Source organism: Battus philenor, unplaced genomic scaffold, assembly GCF_028537555.1.
Source record: "Battus philenor isolate CCGP_79_NKW_IND1 unplaced genomic scaffold, ilBatPhil1.0.hap1 SCAF_1, whole genome shotgun sequence".
NCBI lineage: Eukaryota > Metazoa > Arthropoda > Insecta > Lepidoptera > Papilionidae > Battus > Battus philenor.
The window spans coordinates 5,668,774-5,687,900 of record NW_027181661.1 but is presented as its reverse complement, the minus strand read 5'-3'; the positions used below and the strand labels follow the sequence as shown (position 1 = coordinate 5,687,900).

The 19,127-nt window shown below is 32.0% G+C and overlaps 1 protein-coding gene across 2 annotated transcripts; it reads left to right on the top strand.

The window, feature by feature from the left end:
- Window positions 1-64: 64 nt before the first annotated feature.
- LOC137933676 (ras-specific guanine nucleotide-releasing factor RalGPS1-like) lies at window positions 65-18,537 on the top strand. 2 transcript variants are annotated; one of them, XM_068777687.1, is made up of 13 exons: window positions 65-96; window positions 360-527; window positions 2,510-2,649; window positions 3,309-3,585; window positions 4,529-4,692; window positions 5,211-5,353; window positions 6,714-6,924; window positions 8,543-8,773; window positions 11,655-11,708; window positions 14,976-15,113; window positions 16,504-16,668; window positions 17,210-17,338; window positions 17,946-18,537. In XM_068777687.1, the coding sequence occupies exons 2-13, from the start codon at window positions 477-479 to the stop codon at window positions 18,046-18,048; spliced, it is 1,806 nt and encodes a 601-aa protein (XP_068633788.1). In that variant the 5' UTR covers window positions 65-96; window positions 360-476; the 3' UTR covers window positions 18,049-18,537. The 2 variants fall into 2 exon arrangements, with proteins under 2 accessions (XP_068633788.1, XP_068633797.1); XM_068777696.1 differs by lacking the exon at window positions 11,655-11,708.
- Window positions 18,538-19,127: the final 590 nt, after the last annotated feature.

Genomic DNA, 19,127 nt, shown 5'->3' with positions numbered 1-19,127 from the left:
AAGTCTTAGAACATTTAGTATATATGCCTAGAAATATTCGTTTTATAATTTTAACGAATGTAATTAACCCTTGATTAATTATAACTAATTGGTGCTGTAAGTCTTATTTCTTATAGTATTTACTAATATATTTAATTACATTATTGTATTTATTATCAAACTATAAAGAATCTTCATGTACTAATTCAATTTATCCTAATTAACTAGTTTTCTAAAGCCTGTATATTTATTAACACAAATTTTATTTTTAATTTAACTAATTTAAAATGTCGAAATCGCTGAAGTGTTTTTAATGTGCAAATAAATGTGATAATCAACCTTTAATAATTCGTTTACGAGAATATTAAATTGATTTTCAGATCGTTTAAATGATAAAAAGTGTATAGTGAATACCGTATAAATTAATTTGTGCCTTTATTAAAAGTTTCATTAAATAAGTAGTTTATGCAAAATTATGTGCCATATTACTGTCCGAAATGCCCCGGGATATTATAAGTGACAGTTTGGCTGTTCTACGGATCATTGAGGTGAGTTTTAAGTTAACGATATTTATTTATAAATCATAGTTTTTTAATTATATTATACTCCTAATATTATTTACGTGTTTGTTATAACAGAAGTTATAACTATACAATTACGAAAAAAGAATCATTTTATCATAATAATCATATATAAAATTACATTTATCTTGCACAGTAAAGTATAATAAAATAATTCCCTATAAAACATGGGCAGATTATAAGTTGTATTATTGTTATAATTACTGTCTGTTTTATAACGGAAGGTCCTCTACTAATAATTGATGCCGAGAAAATTACTGTGTTGTACTTTTTGATAAATAGGATAGAAGTAAAAAGTGCTTCTTTGAGAATGTTAGTGTTTTATTAAGTCATTATATATTGTCATTTTGTATTGAAATAATCAAATAAACTGTAGGAATATCAAGTATTGCCATTTTATTAGAAGTTCATTGATTCCTTTGCTACAAGATTCTGGAAAAGAGATCCAATGTATTCTTTGAAGGTTGTCTGTTTCATGTATTCACTTTCATTTTCCTTGCAACTATTTGTCAAAAAAGTTGTAATAAGCTGGCTTTAGGTATGGAGACAGTGTTGAGTCAAAGACTTTCCAGTTAATTCCTTAAATTTTGCAATACATCTGATGTGCATTTGTTGAGTGCTGTCCTAGGTTGATAACTTGATCGTTGGACTGGCATGTTGCTATCATCACTAATATTTGTGTATCATTGTAATACCTTTAACAATAAAGGTGTTCCTGATTTGGCCAAACACTTACTTTTATTTGCATATCTGCAAAATTTACTACTGATCTTATTATCTTTAGTTTACTTATACCAGTACTGTACCACCAGTACTGTTGGCTAATTCTTTAGAATTTATATTACAGTTACAATATAGTGCTGATTTAGTAACAAAGGGTCACATAAATTTTATTTAGTTAATGTGCTTCTGTCTCTTAAAAATGCAATCTTTTTTAAGATTTCCAATTTGATGAAAAGGAAGTACAATTGTTTAGTTACTCTACTGTAAGTCGCAACGCTAAAGTGGTTCCAGATGATCATAAGTATGGTCAGGGTTTTCACAGTATCTTTGACTACTTTTTACAGTATTATTTCCAGAGAGGAACTTATTCAAAAATGAGTCATGTGTTAAATGTAATTTGTAATAAATTTGAATTAGGAATTATTAGTCAAAATATTAAAAATTTGATGTTAATACTTTGGTAAATAGAATTGATTTTATGGTTTTTAGAATTGAAATAAAAATTAGCATTTTCAAAATAAAAAGTGACCACTTCAGTATGTTCCTGTACATACATGTATACTATACCAGTTGTCTTCCACCCGCTGAGTATGGCCAACACTGCCATTTGTTGACAAAACAATTTACTAGTTAAGTTTTATACCTATAATATTTACATGTTGAAAACATTCGATGGACATTCCCTCAATCCCCCTTGTGATTGGGTTTTCATAAAACTAATGCATAGTGGTCTCGATACATTAATAATTATATCCCTATCTTGATTCCAGAGATATTATTACTAATCAGTACACATTTGCAATGTCATAAATATATCAGAGAGATCAAAAAGTAATGTCACTTTCTTACTTAAATTTACACAAAAAAATTATTACCAAGTTTTTATTTCTAATTAGTGATTTATTCACCTTCACTATCAATAACCTTTTGCCATCTAGTATATAAATTTTCAATGCCGGAGTATGAAAACTTAATTGGATTTTCTTTAAATTATGTTGCCGGAAACAACATCACTTATGAGTTTCCCTAATAGATAGATAAATTATCTTGGGGTGCTTCTATCGCATTTGCAATAAGTAGCAAATAATATCACAACAAAATCAGCACTACATAAACTTTAACAACTTTAAAACATATAACCTATAAATTAGGAGTTAAAAGTTTAAAACACTGCTTTCTTCTCACTTTGTATCAGCTATCTCTGTAATATGAGTAATTTTTAACAGCATGAAGATGAAGAGAACTGGCCATTAGAAGATAAAACTTGTTGTAAACAGACAAACAAGAAAATTGCTAATGTGAACACAACAACAAAGTGTCAAGAAATTCTCACCAAAAACGATAGTGCCTGTTATTTTAATTATGGGTAAGTGAATATTAGTGTTTGGAATTAATACCATTACACTTAGATATTTAGATTTCCTTGACAAAGTTACACATTATATAACATAATAAGCTTAAGAAATCTATATTTATAAGAAATTGGTCCATACTATTGATAGACTTTGTAACAAGTTTTTAAGCATATTTTTATTTATATATATATATACATACATACATATATAAAAATACTTTTTTTAAAGGTGGAAGTGTAGTGTAATAGGTTATTTACTATGGTTACTTATGGTAATGTAAGAGTAAAACAATATGAAAAGAAAGGTTTTAAGTATAATAAAAAGAACTATATAAATTGCCTTAAAAAGTAAAGGAATTTTTGTAAAGGCAATAAAAAGCAAATTATTTTTTTTAGATGCATTGTATATATATTTTTTAATTTAAACCCAGGGTTAGGTTAGCTTAACAGGTAATTTTGTTTGAAGGTGTATTATGTGATATACTAAAAATATTCACAAAACAAAGTTTCTTTTTTTATTTTAATAAATGTATTACTTAACAGTCACTTGTGTTTATTTAGTGCTATGTTAGTTTTGTGTATAAATGGTACTGTAGTTATAAATTACATGATAGGTTTGATATTAATTTATGGACCCTGTTAATTTTGTACAAATACTAATTAAATTATAGACATGGAGATGGAACAAACAATCGGCAACATGATCCGTTGTACCAGTACAAAACAAGCAGCCTTCCAGCAGCTTCATCTATCAACCAGTCCTGGGATGAAATAGTTTGCTCAGCATTGCGTGTTTCGCCTGAGGATATCGCTAACCAGTTATCCCTACTGGATCTGCCTTGTTTCAAGGCCATACAACCAGAGGAGCTCACTACATGCGGCTGGAATAAGCTGAATAAGTTGACAGTAGCACCCAATGTAGTAGCTTTTACTAAGCGTTTCAACAGGGTACGTTTAGATTATATCATGCTTCATTTATATAAACCAGAGTTTGCTAACCTTATCCAAAATAGATAAATCTTTGGGAGAAATATTCAAACCTTTTTAATTAACTGAAAACTGCTTGGTGAAGATGAATTTGTTGCGAAGTACATTCTCTAGCATTCTTTCCTGTTACATTGGTCTTTTCCAATGATATATAAAGAAAGACTATAAATGTAGTGTAAAAATGATTCTGAATTAAAATTTTGTAATGAGAACCATGTCCTTAGTTTCACTTGAATAGTAAAACTTGCACAAGTTTTGCTGGCATTATCTTTCAGAATAAAGATAAAATAATGTTTTTAAAAAATATTTATTAATGCTATTTACCATGGGTGAAGAATTGCTTCCTGTAAAAGAAAACTAACAAATTGTCAGTACATGGAAAATCTGGATTTTTCTTGATTTTCCACATACATGTTTTATTAAAATATAATATCAATAAATAAAGTTTTGAGACAAAGGTTAGAAACCTGTGACTATTTACTAAGCCTATGACCTATTTTTGATAATAAATTAGTGTATAGCTCCTATTTAAATAAAATTTTATGATTAGATAAATATATATGCAGTAGTCGTCTATGAAAAGTTTGCACTGTTAAAGTTATTGGACTGATGCAGTATAACAGGAAAACAAAAGTATACGACATTTTTTCGATTGATTATTTTATTTATTGGTATAATGTTTCAATAAAAAAAGTGATAATAGTAATAATGTCATACCTTCATTGTTATACTTTGTGGTATACATATAAGAAAACCTTTTAATATTCTTATTTTTTTTCCATAAGGAATTATCCAATTTTTTTCTTAATCAAATAGTTTTTGTTCTTTACAACAAATTCTACGATTTAGTTTTTATATGCATAAAAAGATTAAGTGTGATAATTGTGATTGATGCTGATTACAGGTGAGCTTTTGGACTGTACAAGAAATATTAAATGGACAATCACCCAAAGCTCGGGCCGAGACCTTGGCACATTTTATAAAGGTGGCAAAGAAACTTCATGAGCTTAATAACCTGCATTCTTTATTCGCCATAATATCTGCCCTCCATAGCGCCAGTATATACAGGTGATTTTTGAATTCGTTTTTTTATACGCAATTAATATTTACTTTTAGTAATGTATGGTACACACTGTTCAATGGTTTCAGAAATTTAATGATAACTTAGTATGAAAAATCGTATTCGAAATTCAGATAACTGCGTATTAAAATCAACTATTGAGTAACATATTTCAGAATGTTCATTATAAATAGAGTGTAATAAATTTAATGGTTTGGTTTTAGCCGAGAAATGAGCTATACTAAGACTGGTCATTATAGCGATTCTTAGGAGAGTCTTATGCATTGCAGTGGAAGTTTATCGGCTGATATGATGACGATGATGAGCTATACATTCACCTCTTTTAAGCTTTTACACCCACAATCAATCACCACTATAGTGGTTTTTATGTTAACTAAACAAGTTTATATATTTTACACAAATTGGATATTGGACATATGTACCAAACCATATACTCTAAACTAATGTCTTTCCTCTGCTAATGTAAAATGTATCGATATTATGTTAATAGTAATTTATTCTGTAGGTTAACAAAAACATGGGCATGTTTGTCAAAAAAGGATAAACAACAATTTGATAAAATGGCTGAGCTGTTTGGGGAGAAAGATAACTGGATGGCGCTACGCGAGTACCTACGAAGTATCTCGCCACCCTGCATACCTTATCTAGGTAATTTATCTGTCATTCTAGCTGTTATAACACAATTAATGTTGAAAGTAACTAATATGTACTTTGGTCATAATGAGTTTTCCTTTTAATTAGGTCATGTCATTTATCTTTGCATCATTATATTACACTGTAAATACTATTGTGATAATAAAAGTATAATAGAGTGATAAACATTAAGAGGGAAACACATATAGAATTAAAACAATTCTTAAACTTTTATGTAGGTTATGTTAAGTATTAAATATTGACTGATATTTTTTATTTATGCATAGACATTAATTTATTTATGATATCCATATAGGATCTCTTATAGTGACCGAATGTACGTCATGAGGTGACGGCCGGAAGAATCCAGTTGGATATAAATTAGAATCAAATTGTGCTCCACTATAAAGGATTCTTTCAACCTAAAGCTTTGAGGGTTCCAAAGAGCTCTAATCTGAGAATATCTCATAAAAACTGAGATGGGTTTTTTTGTGGTCACTTTTACTATATCCCTAAACTAGTAAAAGAGTAAATCATTTTAAAATATTACTATCACTTAATAACCCTGGTGTGAAGGATTTTTTTTTCCATTTTTAATATTTTGAAAGTTTTTACAGTTAATACTTTATAATATATAGACAATTAATGGGATTAAATGGAAATACTGTACACATGTATGGGACCCATAAAACAATTTCAAATGGGGACCATTACCACTAAATCTATTTGAATTTTAATGAAGCGTAGAAGTATAATTAGTTAACAAGTCAAAATTGTTATTAATGATAAAGAATTATAATTCTTTCATTTAAACAACAATATATACACATATTAATACATTGCAACTGAATATATTAAAAACGTACAAATTCTGTTATCGCTTCTCATAGGAATATGAAGTACAAAATACTTATAACTCCAAAGTAGTACAACAAAGTAACAACAGATTTATATTTTTTATGTTGTTCTGCTGACAATATTTTATTTACATATAGGTCTTTGACCAGTGTATGTTGCCAATGAAAGCTTACGGATCCGAGACGTGGTCGCGTACGATGAGCCCTATAAGAAGGCTCAAGGTCTGGTGCTATGACTGGAGCTTCTAGAAGAACAAGGAAGTCGAAGTGGGCGGGGCACATTGTTTCTGCAATTGATGGACGTTGGGGCCGAAAGATTTTTGGGTGGCGAGCACGAGCTCGTAGGCGAGGCGTGGGTAGGCCCTCCACTAGGTAAAACCGATGACATAGTTAATGACTGGATGCGGGCAGTGCAAAACTGGTTATCTTATCGATCTTTGAGAGAGCCCTATGACTTGCAGTGGGCGTCTATCAGCTGAAAAGAATACGAAGAATATAACATGAGAATGTTTTTTCAGGCATTTTTCTGACGGACTTAGTGTATATTGACATGGCACATCCGGCTGGCTCCCCACACCGTGCTAGCAAAATGGCGGTGGTCCTTCGCGCCCTGCAACGCTACCAGACCTCTCAGTACAACATTGCGCCTTTGCCTCATGTCGCAAACTATCTTAACAGTGTGCGATATATAGAGGAGTTACAAAAGTTTCTTGAAGATGACCATTACAAGTAATTATTTTTTATCTTTATTAATATAAGAAATATATATGTATACAATATTTTAACTCAATAAACTAGGTAACACAATATAAAATACATAAATTGACGTAGTTCTACATTCTATTACTAGCTGTCTCCCGCTCGCTTTGTGTGGCCCTTTGTGAGTGTAATTCTATATTATTTCTTGGTAATTAACATGTCAAAAAAAATGTTCTGGTCAAGTTTTATAAATAAGGCTCTGAGGAAGACCGAGGAAGAGTAGAGAATGTGTAGATGAACATCACAGGAGTATCGGAAGGAAGACATCTTGGCAAAGAATGCCGAAGGATATAGCAAGATGGAAGAGGATAGTAGAGGCTTGGCTTTTTTATAAAAAAGTTGTAGCACCATATGAAGAAGAAGACTAAAAGTAGATATATTTTTTTATTAAACACTCTTTCAACCCTCATGCGGAAGGATTTTCATAAAATCCGTTCTTAGCTTACCTCTTATAAGCAAGAGAAATATTCTTACCAAATCTGTTTTAGACTTATGGTTATAGAGATATTGTGATGGGTCACAACATAGGGGAAAATCTCTTATGTACAGTAAATGCTCAATAGCAAAGTTAGAAATCATTATCATAAACATTTACAATTACAAATTGAAAGCAAAGAAATAATCACTTACATGAACGAGCGTTCTTAGTACCATTTTAACACAAATTATTAAAAAAAGGTTTGGTGCAGATATTTTCACTTAAAAGTGAGTACACCAGATATTGTTGGATTACATTTATTTAACAGTGGTTGTTTAAACTGTATATGATTTAACAATGTAATGTAGTTTTTCATTTCATTGTGCAAGATCTTATAAAAAAATATCTGACCTTTCTTATGACGATGCGACGGTAAACCTAAGAGGGAAGTTTATTTTCATTTCCGAATCATAAAAATATTAAAACTGATATCTTAATGAAATTATTAGAACTTTTATTTTTATGACCATTTATCAACAGAATCCGGCTTATTGCTTAATAAAAATAAAATATTTAAAATTCATAGTTCCTCATTATGAATTTATACACAGATGTGATTTGTGAATTTTCAATAAAATAACAGGTTTAATGAGAGCTTTTGAAAGAAATATAAAATAAAAAACTTGTAGTATTGGTTCATTCCATTTTGAAATAATTATTTTAACTTTCATATTTCAATTTTACATATTTTACATAAATTTATTTATTAATTGGCAGTTGGGTTTTTAATCAATTATTGTGAATTGCACTCAAATGTCTAGATAAATAAATTAATTCTTAATTCATACTCAAGCAGTTATCAGTGGTGGATTTAATTACATTATGATAATTGGGTACTTTTCCTTTAGTTGCAAACTAAACGCGTGGGAAGTCGCTCTCATTCATGATAAGCGGTCTTTTTGTGTCATCACCATCTTTGCAGCCATTTAATGTCCACTGCAGGCAACTGTGATTTATATTGCTGCCCAAGTTTATATCCTTTTGGGTCTGAAGAGGCAAGGTACAGAAGCCGCTTAGTCTAAAGAGTTTCTAGATCTCTTAAACGGACGCATGAAGTGACTGCTACTGGGTGTACCTGACACTTATTGATAATGTTTGTTATCATTTCAGACTTTCATTAAAATTAGAGCCGCCGTCGCCTGTCGGCAGTCGCAATGGTTCGAAGGAGTCTGTAAAGGAGGCAGCGGTGAAGGCTGCTGGGTGTAGTGGCGGCGTGGCTGGCAATGCTTGTGTGCCGCTGTCGCCAACGCATCGCCTCGGCTCAGCTTCAGTGCGTCTCCAGCCTGCCTATCAGCCCAAGTTCATACCCACGCACAGGAAATGTCGTTCACTTGGCTCCAAGTACGTAAAAGGTTCCCCCCTATTTCCTTAGTATCGTTCTGCTATCCCATTAAACCTTTCTTAAACTGCTTCCAAATATGATTTGTCAGAGAATAGATTACTAACAATTAGTGTTCTAATAAAATAAATGTGATAACGTTAGATGGTTGAAGTAATGAATTTCTATATCGCTGAACAGAGTTAATATAGTGCTCTTCCAACTACACTGTAAGCAAGTGAAAGGGACAGATGGATATAGCGATGTAAATATAAAGATGTGGCGTTTTCATGCGAGTCATTTTTTTAATATTTTCATATGCCACAAGCAGAATAGATGTCCTTGCCATAAAGTTCTGAGTGAAGACCACGGACGGGCAAGCTCAGCATAGGTCGAGTGGTGGTTCAAGGTCAGATGACCTTGTCAAAATCATTGGAAGACTTAGGATGCAGACGTAGGAGGCTTTCCACCAGTATTATTGGTAATCTATTTCGTACGCCGATGCACTGGACGGCCTGCGATTGAAATGATGATGATGATGTCTGTTTATTATGTTAATACAAATTATTATCATCTAATTTACTACGATGAATTTTTTCTCACAAGTTTGATAAAAAAATTTATCTGCTGGCATATGCCATTCAAAATTTTGGATATAAGATCTCCAAATCATGTTTCAATCGAAGTTTAAAGTTCAACTGGGTTTTTTGAATGCGCTTAGGTCAGGATGCATTTGGAACCTTAGTGACTTTATTTTAAGTTGATGGGTGCCTTTATATTAAAGTATACTTTATATTTAAGTAAGCAATCACTATAAATAAATCTAAGTGAAAACTAATGAATATAATTTATGGATGGTTCACAGATGGATGTGAATTCATCCTTAGCTTATTATTACGTCTCAATGTGATAAGCCGTACATTTTGTGTGGTATTAACTTTGACCAGAAAATATCTTAAAATCTTTGAATATTTTGAGGTACAGGTTAATAGTAGAACGTTATTTGAATATTAGAATGACTATTATAAATTTTTGTACAAGCTTAAACATATAATCACCACATTTATTGCTAATATTTGATTCAAAGGTAACATTATAATAAATTATGTATATTATAAATTTAGGGCATCTAATTGTTTCATGCGTTTTAATCTGAAAAATATATAAAATAATCACAGATATGATAATTCGTATTCATAAATATTAGCATCATATCGGCTATAGTATTTCCACTGTTAGACTGTCCCTGGAAATTTACAGGGGAACATTTCCAATAAAAGAGGCCTGCATCCTGTGTCTTCGGTTGACCTTAACAAGGTTTTTTGTACACTTTCTGGGTACACATAAGCAATTAAAAGAAGATTTTAAGATAAGAAACTATAGAGATTGCTTTTTTTAACATGTCAGTAATATTATGAATACAAGGCATAATTTTAGGAGTCCATACAAGCTCATAAGTTTATGTAGTTTCTCATGTCACCAGAACAAGCTAGTAAAGTTGTCCGTTTTACACTCAATATATATAGTATTTTGATACAAATGTGCTCTCCATATAAGCCTGGTATGATTTTTGTTGATAATCTTAAGAATCTTCGCGAGGGATGGAGTTTAATTTAAAAACAATAATAAATAGAAAATTAAAAATATTTTAACAATAATTTTTAATTAATATCTACACTTAATATTATTAGGTTTTAATTCCTAATGGGATTCCGTGGGAATACACAGACCTGTGTTCAGCCGGGGACATCTTAAGACTGAAATTATGATGTTGAAATAATAATATATATAATAATACATTAAAAATATATATAGTATTGCGAGCAAATTACATATATGTAATCACTTAAATATTAATAAGGCATCCATGATAAGATCATGTAAGACATATATCTTATAGGGAATATAGGAAACACTTGCTTTAAAGAGTAGCACAATATACTTAACACATACTGATTCAACGTGAGTAAAAAAAGTTTGTTACTTTTCTAACTTCGTTATGTTTAGCTCATTTTTCTTGCGTTGAAATGTATGCTCTTATTTAATTTTGTTTTGCATATAAATCCATGTGTAGTAATTAGATGATTGCAACTTCAATCATTGTTATTCTGTATGAATGTACTTCCTTCTCACAGAGATGTATGTCTACAGCTGTCTTAATCAACTCGTGATATTAGTTTGTGACACATTCGTGGAGTGAGAGACGAGGTTGTTTGAGAGATTATTTTAATATGTCATTGAATCATGTATCTCTGAATTCTTGTAACAATTTCTCTGAAAGTAAGTTGTGATTACATTCTCGACTTTCTCACCTTTCTTGTGATATTATAGTTTTTCCTCCTCTTAAAACAAAAAAAAAGGTGACGTGGCGAAACCAGACAGGGATGAGTAAATACATTCCTAATGCAAAAGAACTATAGCTAAATGAAACCAGCTATTTATACCCTTTATTCTAATGTCAAAAAATGTTATAATAAACATTTTCATAGAAGCAATTTCAAATTTAACAATGTTAACTATGGTTGTATTGAAAGTGCTGTACCATGCCTTGGGAAAACGCGGTGAGGTGAGGGCCAAGGAAAAAAGACAATGAGCGCCGCCGCGAGCGTTGATGGCCAACTGACAGAGCGACTGATATTCCTCTAATTTATAAATTACTATTGGTTTCTTTTTTACGCTCTGAGAATTGGTAAATTTATTGAATTAATTACAATAATTGGAATAAACAATTACATTCTACATTAGATTCAGAGATACAATCGACAAAATAACAACCTCGGTCTCGTTCCGGCCAGTCTGGTCAGCTCGGCCTCGAGACATAATCGATATTTTATTTCTTATCTGTGTGAAAATTATTTGCGATGTATACTTAAAGCGTTATTTTTCCCGGCACTGGTTACTTAGGTTTCGTAGTGCGAGTTTGCCAAGAAATTTTCACAAGGTCAATTTTGGTGTGGGGTGAGTCCATTTACTTTGGAATTACTGCGACGGCTTGCATTTGATGTTATGTAGACGATAATTGAGTAATGCGAGTAATTTAGCACACGCATGCGAACTTCGCGATAATAGATACAGTCGCCCGCTGTTGACTTGCTCGATTCGTTGGCAAGGATAGAGGTGCCCGCCCGACCCGTTGTGATGTCATCAATCTACGTCATCTCACAATTCGGGGGATTTCCCGGTGACCGTCTCACTTGATGACGTCACATAGGCAGGCACGCACTTCTGATTCTCGCTAACTCACAAATGTGTATAAAAGGAAAAAAAACGAGATGGCATGTGTGCACATGTGAAACAAAATTACATGTAAAAAAAATTAGCAGTATGAAAAGTTTAGTGATAAACAAACTATATTTAGATTGGTCGATTTTTTTAAATTTTTTGACTTTTGAATATAGCGACTCGTCTAATAATTGTAAACAGTGATTAAAAATGGTAAATTGAAATACAATTAAAAATAATTTTCAATCATAAATAGATATATTTAGATATAATAAGATAATAGATAACATTAAATTATTAGGTTTTAGTTTGGTATATATATATATGCTTGTTATTTAATTTTCTTATAAATTATTATAGTAAAATTAATTTAGGCGCATAAAAAGCTTTTACATTTTGGTATATGAAATGGGGGCAATATTATATATGTAATATGATTATATGTGATGACTTGTTGACAAATGCGTCAAGACATCATTGAAAGTTTCCAACAAGTTGTAAATAAATAGTAAAATTTACGGGTATTTTAGAAAATAAAGTATGATTATGTCTTGGTAATTCCAATCTCATGTTGCTGTTGTGCTTGTGTATGTGCATCTATAGGATACGAATTTGTGTTTGTGTGTTATACTTAAGTTTAATAACATTATCCATTCATCTTAAGTAAGAAAAGGACCAATATATAGCTACTACCGCCAATGTAGTAGTGGTCAACATGTGTTACACCGATTAGTGCCAAACAAAGCGACTCTGTGTTTCACACTAATCGGTGTAACATTAATCCTGAAGATGCCCCGTGGAGGGGTGAAACACGTGTTGAGTGATTTAACGGTGGTAGTTGTGTAATTCGCATTGTTTGCTGCATGCGCATTTATTAGCGGGCTGGCGGGTGGTGCACTTTATTGCACGATTACTACTGCATTAATGGAAATAGCTATATATCGGTCCTTTTCTTACTTAACGTTATAATTAATTCTACAGGGTGATTGGTTATTGGTGTAAACTCTTTTAAGGGGAAAATGTATAGCTTATTTGTCAGTAAAGAGTGTTAAACAATTATTTCCAATCACCCCGTATAAAGTGAACACTGGAAATATGTTACTTTAATTTTTTTTCTATTAAAATGCGACCGGCCAATAATTTCTGGCAGTATAAAGTCTGCAGGGAAAGACAATAATGAATAAATAATATATAATCTTTATATGTCGTAATATGAATTTTAAAAACGCTTTTTCATACTATAAAACAGGTTGTTATTTTTGAAATGACAGCAAATTAGTGTTATACATATGTTATATATTCTCCTTTTTATTGCTTTTATAACTAATTAACATGCGTATGATCTTAAGTAGTGTACTGCAGATTAAACATAATCTGTGCTTATGGCTGTCTTGTTTCTTTTTGTTTCATCGTCATTTTATATTTTTCATTCAACTTTTTTTTTAATGAGGAGATTAAGAAAAAAAAGTTTAAATCTATACAATGCAACAATTATCGAGTTATTTGTAGACAGACAGAGGTTAAACAGTACAATACTGGTTATAGGTGTAAATGTGCAAATGTTTATTAGGTTTTAGGGTACTTGACTTTATATATAGGCTTAAAGTTTTTCTTTTTTACATGTTGTTGTGTTGATCTTTCCGCTTGATTTTTGTTTTGATTAATGAGTTATTTGATCATCATTTCCCACAGGCCTTTATAATTTATGACATTGTCATTGAATTATTTATTTTAGACCGTGTGCGTTATTCTTGTACGCACGGAAAGTATAAATTTAATAATACTCATCTTTTAAAATCCTGCCCGAAAAGTGATAGATAATTCAATTATATCAGTACTATATTTTTTGACAAAAAAATATCACAGCAGTGATTGTCCTGCGGTCGACTGAGATTTATTCTCAGGTTCGATTGCCGGGAGAGTCATATAATTTACACTGCGTATTTATTTTTGGTAGTGATCAAAAACAAGTTTTCAAAAGATGAGCAGCAGCGCCCTCTGTGTGCCATAATACCAAACTGCGATCGTCAACCTGCCTGCCAAGCTTGGCGACTATGGTACATCTCTGTATCTCCTATCTCCTCCTTCTCCCTACCAATCTTTGGGGAGGTATTTTTTTGTGTCATCTGGTTTCCGTTGCTTTTTTGGCGTTCGTGAACTCTTCAAGAGCCTTTACTCGGGCCGCAACCTACTATTCTACTACCGGATTGGGAATAGTATTATTAACTTTATTATATTTCTCTCCTTTTTTTAAACTGCTCGGACGTTATAAATACTTTTCTCTTAGTCACTTGGCCCATAAAACCTATGTATACATGTCTATATCGAATCTTGAATATACGCTCGACCCTCGATAGGCGCGAAGCGCAAGTGAATCGATAATTTAAAACTTTATAAAGCCTTGGTTATCGTAAGTAATATTTTCAAATTTACTATGAAAAGTTTTCATTCTATAGTTAAAGTTTAAGGAGGATAACGATGTAGTGTTTAGAAAAATTATCGCCTCGAGTGACAATCGTGCCTGAATTAACTTTAGTAATAGAGTCAGAAAAGATTGTGGTTTTGTAGAGATTGTCTATGATTTTTTAAATTGTATTGTATTATTTATAAGAGCTTTCAAAAGCAGTTGTTATTATTCACGCCTTGTGTGCGCTAGATTAGATTGCTTTAATAGCTTGTGACTTTATAGAAGTTATTGCTGAAGTAAATCATTATTCACTAATGGTATTGAATACGCAAATAATGATAATTCATTATCTTGCTCTGCATGACCACCATGTAACTAATACACAAATCACTCGATATAGCAATTATATATTCTTTTAATTATTGCAGCTTATTAAATAACTTCTTTCTCTTTCCTTATTACTTATATGAGGCAGTAATTGATTTTTATTTTTAAGTCGGCTTGTTAAGGTATTTTTATTTATTTATTGAGAGAGGAGATTTGGTTATGAGATTTGGAATTAGTTAGGATTGCGTTAAAAGTGTTATTGGCGGCAGCATCTTCGGCAAGGGGCAATTGGATGAACGAGGTGCAGAGGGGACTCCAACGGGGTCCGTCAACCTCCTGGATGACACGCTTCTCGAGTCGCCGGGAGCTGATGCAGTGCCTACAAAGCTTGCCTGCTTACCACACAGGTACAATAATCCATTTATTATCCTCTAAGGAACAGTTACAGTGACTACCTATGTGCGTGTGAGATGCCAGAAGAGCCAAATTCAAGAGTCAATTTAAATCCAGTTTGGATTTAGATTGACGTCATCTATAAAAGAGACTTAAAGCAACGTGGATTCCAAACGCACCCTCATCTGAGAAGAACTCACAAAAAATTCAGATGGATTTTTTGTTTGTGTACAGTTTTACAATAATCTTGTTGTGTTGAGTTTTACAATGTTTTATGCTCACTTAAAATCCTTCACGTTGTAATAGGATATTATAAGTTTTTGTTCAATGAACTTCTTAAATTGAAACATGGGAGTCTATTGTAATACCTTACACACTGTCCGTAAGAGATTATGATGTCTAATGTAAGGCATAAAAAGCTTGTCTGTATTTCTAATGCTAACCTTATGTATATAACTTACATAGAGGGCGCTGCTGCTCATTCTCTAGTAACTTGTTTGTGACCAGTAGCAATACTATTAAATTAATGTACAAAATTTGAATTAAATAAGATTTTATTCTGGTTATCTGCAACCTACGTTCGCAAGTCTTAGTCCTCTACTACTGGGCATACAATAGACTTAGCGTAGAAACTGAAATGCTTATTATGTTAAGATTTATATTGGGATATCAAAATGATGTTTATACTTATTTAGCTTACAGACCAAACGCAATAGGTTCCAAAAGTGATGAGGTTTAGGTTTTGTGATTTTATTTGCTATAAGATAAACATCGATTTATTTTCTACAACATTATCATTGTTAATAGAAATAAAGTCAAAATATTATACCTTTTTCTACACTTTATAGAATTAACAATTGTAAGTTCTCAAACAGAGAATTTAACTTTACAAATGTCTGTTTAATGACTGTGTATATTACGAATTATTACGAACGACACTATAATGTAGTTAATCTTTGATAACGCTTGCCAAGGGCCAAGTCGAACTGTCAGCATAGCTAGGTACAGAGCCGCTTTTACTACGCCCCCAGCGATATCCACACATGTCCCATAAATAATAGAGTCCTACATCTGTTAAATGTTAAAACATAACGCAGTCTATAAATATGTTTTTGTGTGTAAGCTTATACAATGAACTCTCGTGTATGGCCTCACAATTATCAAAAGTAATTTTAAAAAGTTAGCAAATAATTTATAAATTTAAAAGTGAATAGAGCTTGGTAATAAATTGCTTCAACTGCGGAATTTGAATATGTGTGAAAGTATGTCAATTTGTGGAGTCACAATTTGATTGTAAATTTTGATTAATGTTTCTATCGAATTCGGCTTTTTTGTTTTTCTTGGATCAGAATGGTTCAAAAAAATGAATTAATAAATAAAAAAAAATATTAAATTCTATTTCAGTGTGCTTTCGGAAGTTGTTTCGATGCAATGCGATTTCCAAAGCTACGTGAGGCGAAAAACGATATTAAAAGAGGGGAGGAAGATATCTCTGTCGTCATGGCAACGCTTCTGGTTGGAGCTCGCCGGCACGGTGCTGGTGTTCTACGCTTCTAAATCTTTCAAAGGGTTCGTATTTATTTTTTCATTCGTAAGTATATACGCTTTTGCTGCGAATTACTAATACAGACTTCCTATTAATCAACATCAAATTGGGTAAAAGTGATACTTTTTTTGTTTACTATCCCGAGTTGCTCTTTCTATTTCTGTGTGTACATTTTTTATTTTAATTTTATTTATGCTTTTATATTATCAGGAATAACCGTTTTTATATTTAAAATGGACAGAAACTTAGCAAAGGCCTAATATTAAATGAAGATAACATGTTTTGTCAAAGTATGCGCCCAAAGTTAGTATAGGAAATATTTTATTACAGTAGATATGATATAAGAAAAAATAATATCTTAGAATTTTGTTTGCAATATCAACTTTTAGTCATTGTTGAATTTTTATAACAGCTCGTCGAATCTTACTAAATAATAATAATAATTTTATTCATAATTTTTTATGAATATCAGTGCAAAAATTTGTAAGTTTCGTTCTAGCTTCTGAAGTTATCAACTGTACACTACAGTTTTTAACAGTGTTACTTTTCTCTACATTTATTTAGGACAAGCCGTGGTGATTTTCGAGCAGAGCGTTGCAAGGTTGTCCCGCTGGCGGGGTGGACGGCGTTCCCTGAGCCTCCTGACTGTTTCCAGTTGTTGCATCGTCGCGCTGGTACCCTTTACAAGTTTAAGTGAGTTTGATGCTTTAATCCGATTTTAACAAATTACTTATTCGAGCGTGAAACTTACTAAGTGTGGCAAAGAGCCTTATGCACAGAAGTCTTTTGCACTCTGAAAATGCTATAATACCTCAGTCTGACGTTAGACCTTGAGGACTTCTCAATATAGTATAAACATTATTAGGCAAATTCAAGACTTCCGAGGGAGTCCTTGAGTTTAATTATTGTAAAAGAGGTGCGCGGTAGTACATTTAGTCTGTCACTATAAGCTCGGTGAAAATGCTAAATTATTCAAAATGAATCGCACTCAACTGTGAAGTACGTTCTTGTTCAAGCGTACATCTTTTTTTTAGCGATGATTGAAAAGAATTCCAAAATATTCGTAATTATTCCTCTAACGTTATTATAGCAGGAGCTTGTCAATTAACTGTGATAAATATTTATGTTTATACTAATGGTGTTTAAGAAGACGTCATTGTAACATTACTATTAAAAACACCATAGGTGAAGAAAGAGGATGGATTTAATATTGGTGTGAATTTTTTTATTGTTTTGTAACTTTTTAATTTATTAACTTTTCTTTCAACCTTTTTGAACATCCTAATGTTTACTTTTTCAGAACTGGATCTGAATCAATAGCGAAGCAATGGGTGGCGAAGATAGAGGAAGTAAGCAATAATATGGAGAAGCCGTTGCCTGCGAATCTCATGTCCTTCGAATAGCTGATGTCAGAAAAGCGTCCAGCGGTTCGCGTGGCCTAATACACTCCTTTTTGTAACAATGTTTTAGGCAAAACGAACACTGTCCCGGACCATGGACAACTCTATTTTCTTACACTCGTAAAGAATGGTCAGTTAATCTGAATTTTTTAAATTATATATACAATATATATTCAATCTACGGTGGGAGAGCGTTGTCCGGTACGTTATCCTCTAAAAACTAAAATTGCCAAAGAAGCCACAGCTTTCATAATAATGCACAAAATTTGTTGCAATTGAAATGTTGTTTTTTACTATGATAGTTTTGTAATAATAATTTTTTCGTGCGATCGGATACGACTAGTGATAAAAATACTGCCGGCGTTAAAGGCCAGTGTGGTGCCTGATTGTTGTCGTATTTTTTAAATTCACTGTAGTTCATTTGCGTTAAGAATTCAGTTCCTTGTGAATTGAAGGCGTGACTAGGCAGACGGACGATGATTATTGTCCTTAATAAAAAGATATGATTGTACTTGATTCTTAACGCGAATGAACTATAAGAGATAATGACGTTCGTGTTTTTATTGTTAATATATTTTAACATCGTATTCTCGTGATGTGAATTTATTACATTAAACGTAACTTTATATCATCTAAAAGCAATAAAAGTGTTTGTTAGGTAATATAAGCTGACCTCGCACTGCGTTACTATCTCCGTCAGTACATTGAAGTAGATCGCGTAGTATGTAATTGTTGTAATATACGCCATTACTTTACAAATCATGGCGTACATCCACCGATGAATCGCTCGCCTTAGATATAAGTTCCTATAGATATGCATTTGTTTGAAAATACGTTTTTTTTTATAAGTCGAAGAGTCACAAATATGTTTCACGTACAATAGTTAGGGAAGAAGTTAAAGTGCATCACGTCATACATGTCACAATACGTAATTATCACAATTTTAAATTTATCGTACATGTAGATTTAACGATTATGAGTTTGGTCTAATTTCGTCCGTAAACTGTACCATCGGTACGGCGGGTGATTTATGAAGACTGCCAGAACAATATCGAATATCAAAGTTAAATAGATCTCCAATG

Excerpts from the sequence above, each read along its gene's own strand:
- LOC137933676 (XM_068777687.1), top strand. The coding sequence starts at position 477 with ATGCCCCGGGATATTATAAGTGACAGTTTGGCTGTTCTACGGATCATT. Across the intron at positions 2,650-3,308 it reads GCCTGTTATTTTAATTATGG|ACATGGAGATGGAACAAACA; the intron begins GTAAGTGAATAT and ends ATTAAATTATAG. Across the intron at positions 11,709-14,975 it reads AAGGTCAATTTTGGTGTGGG|CATCTTCGGCAAGGGGCAAT; the intron begins GTGAGTCCATTT and ends TATTGGCGGCAG.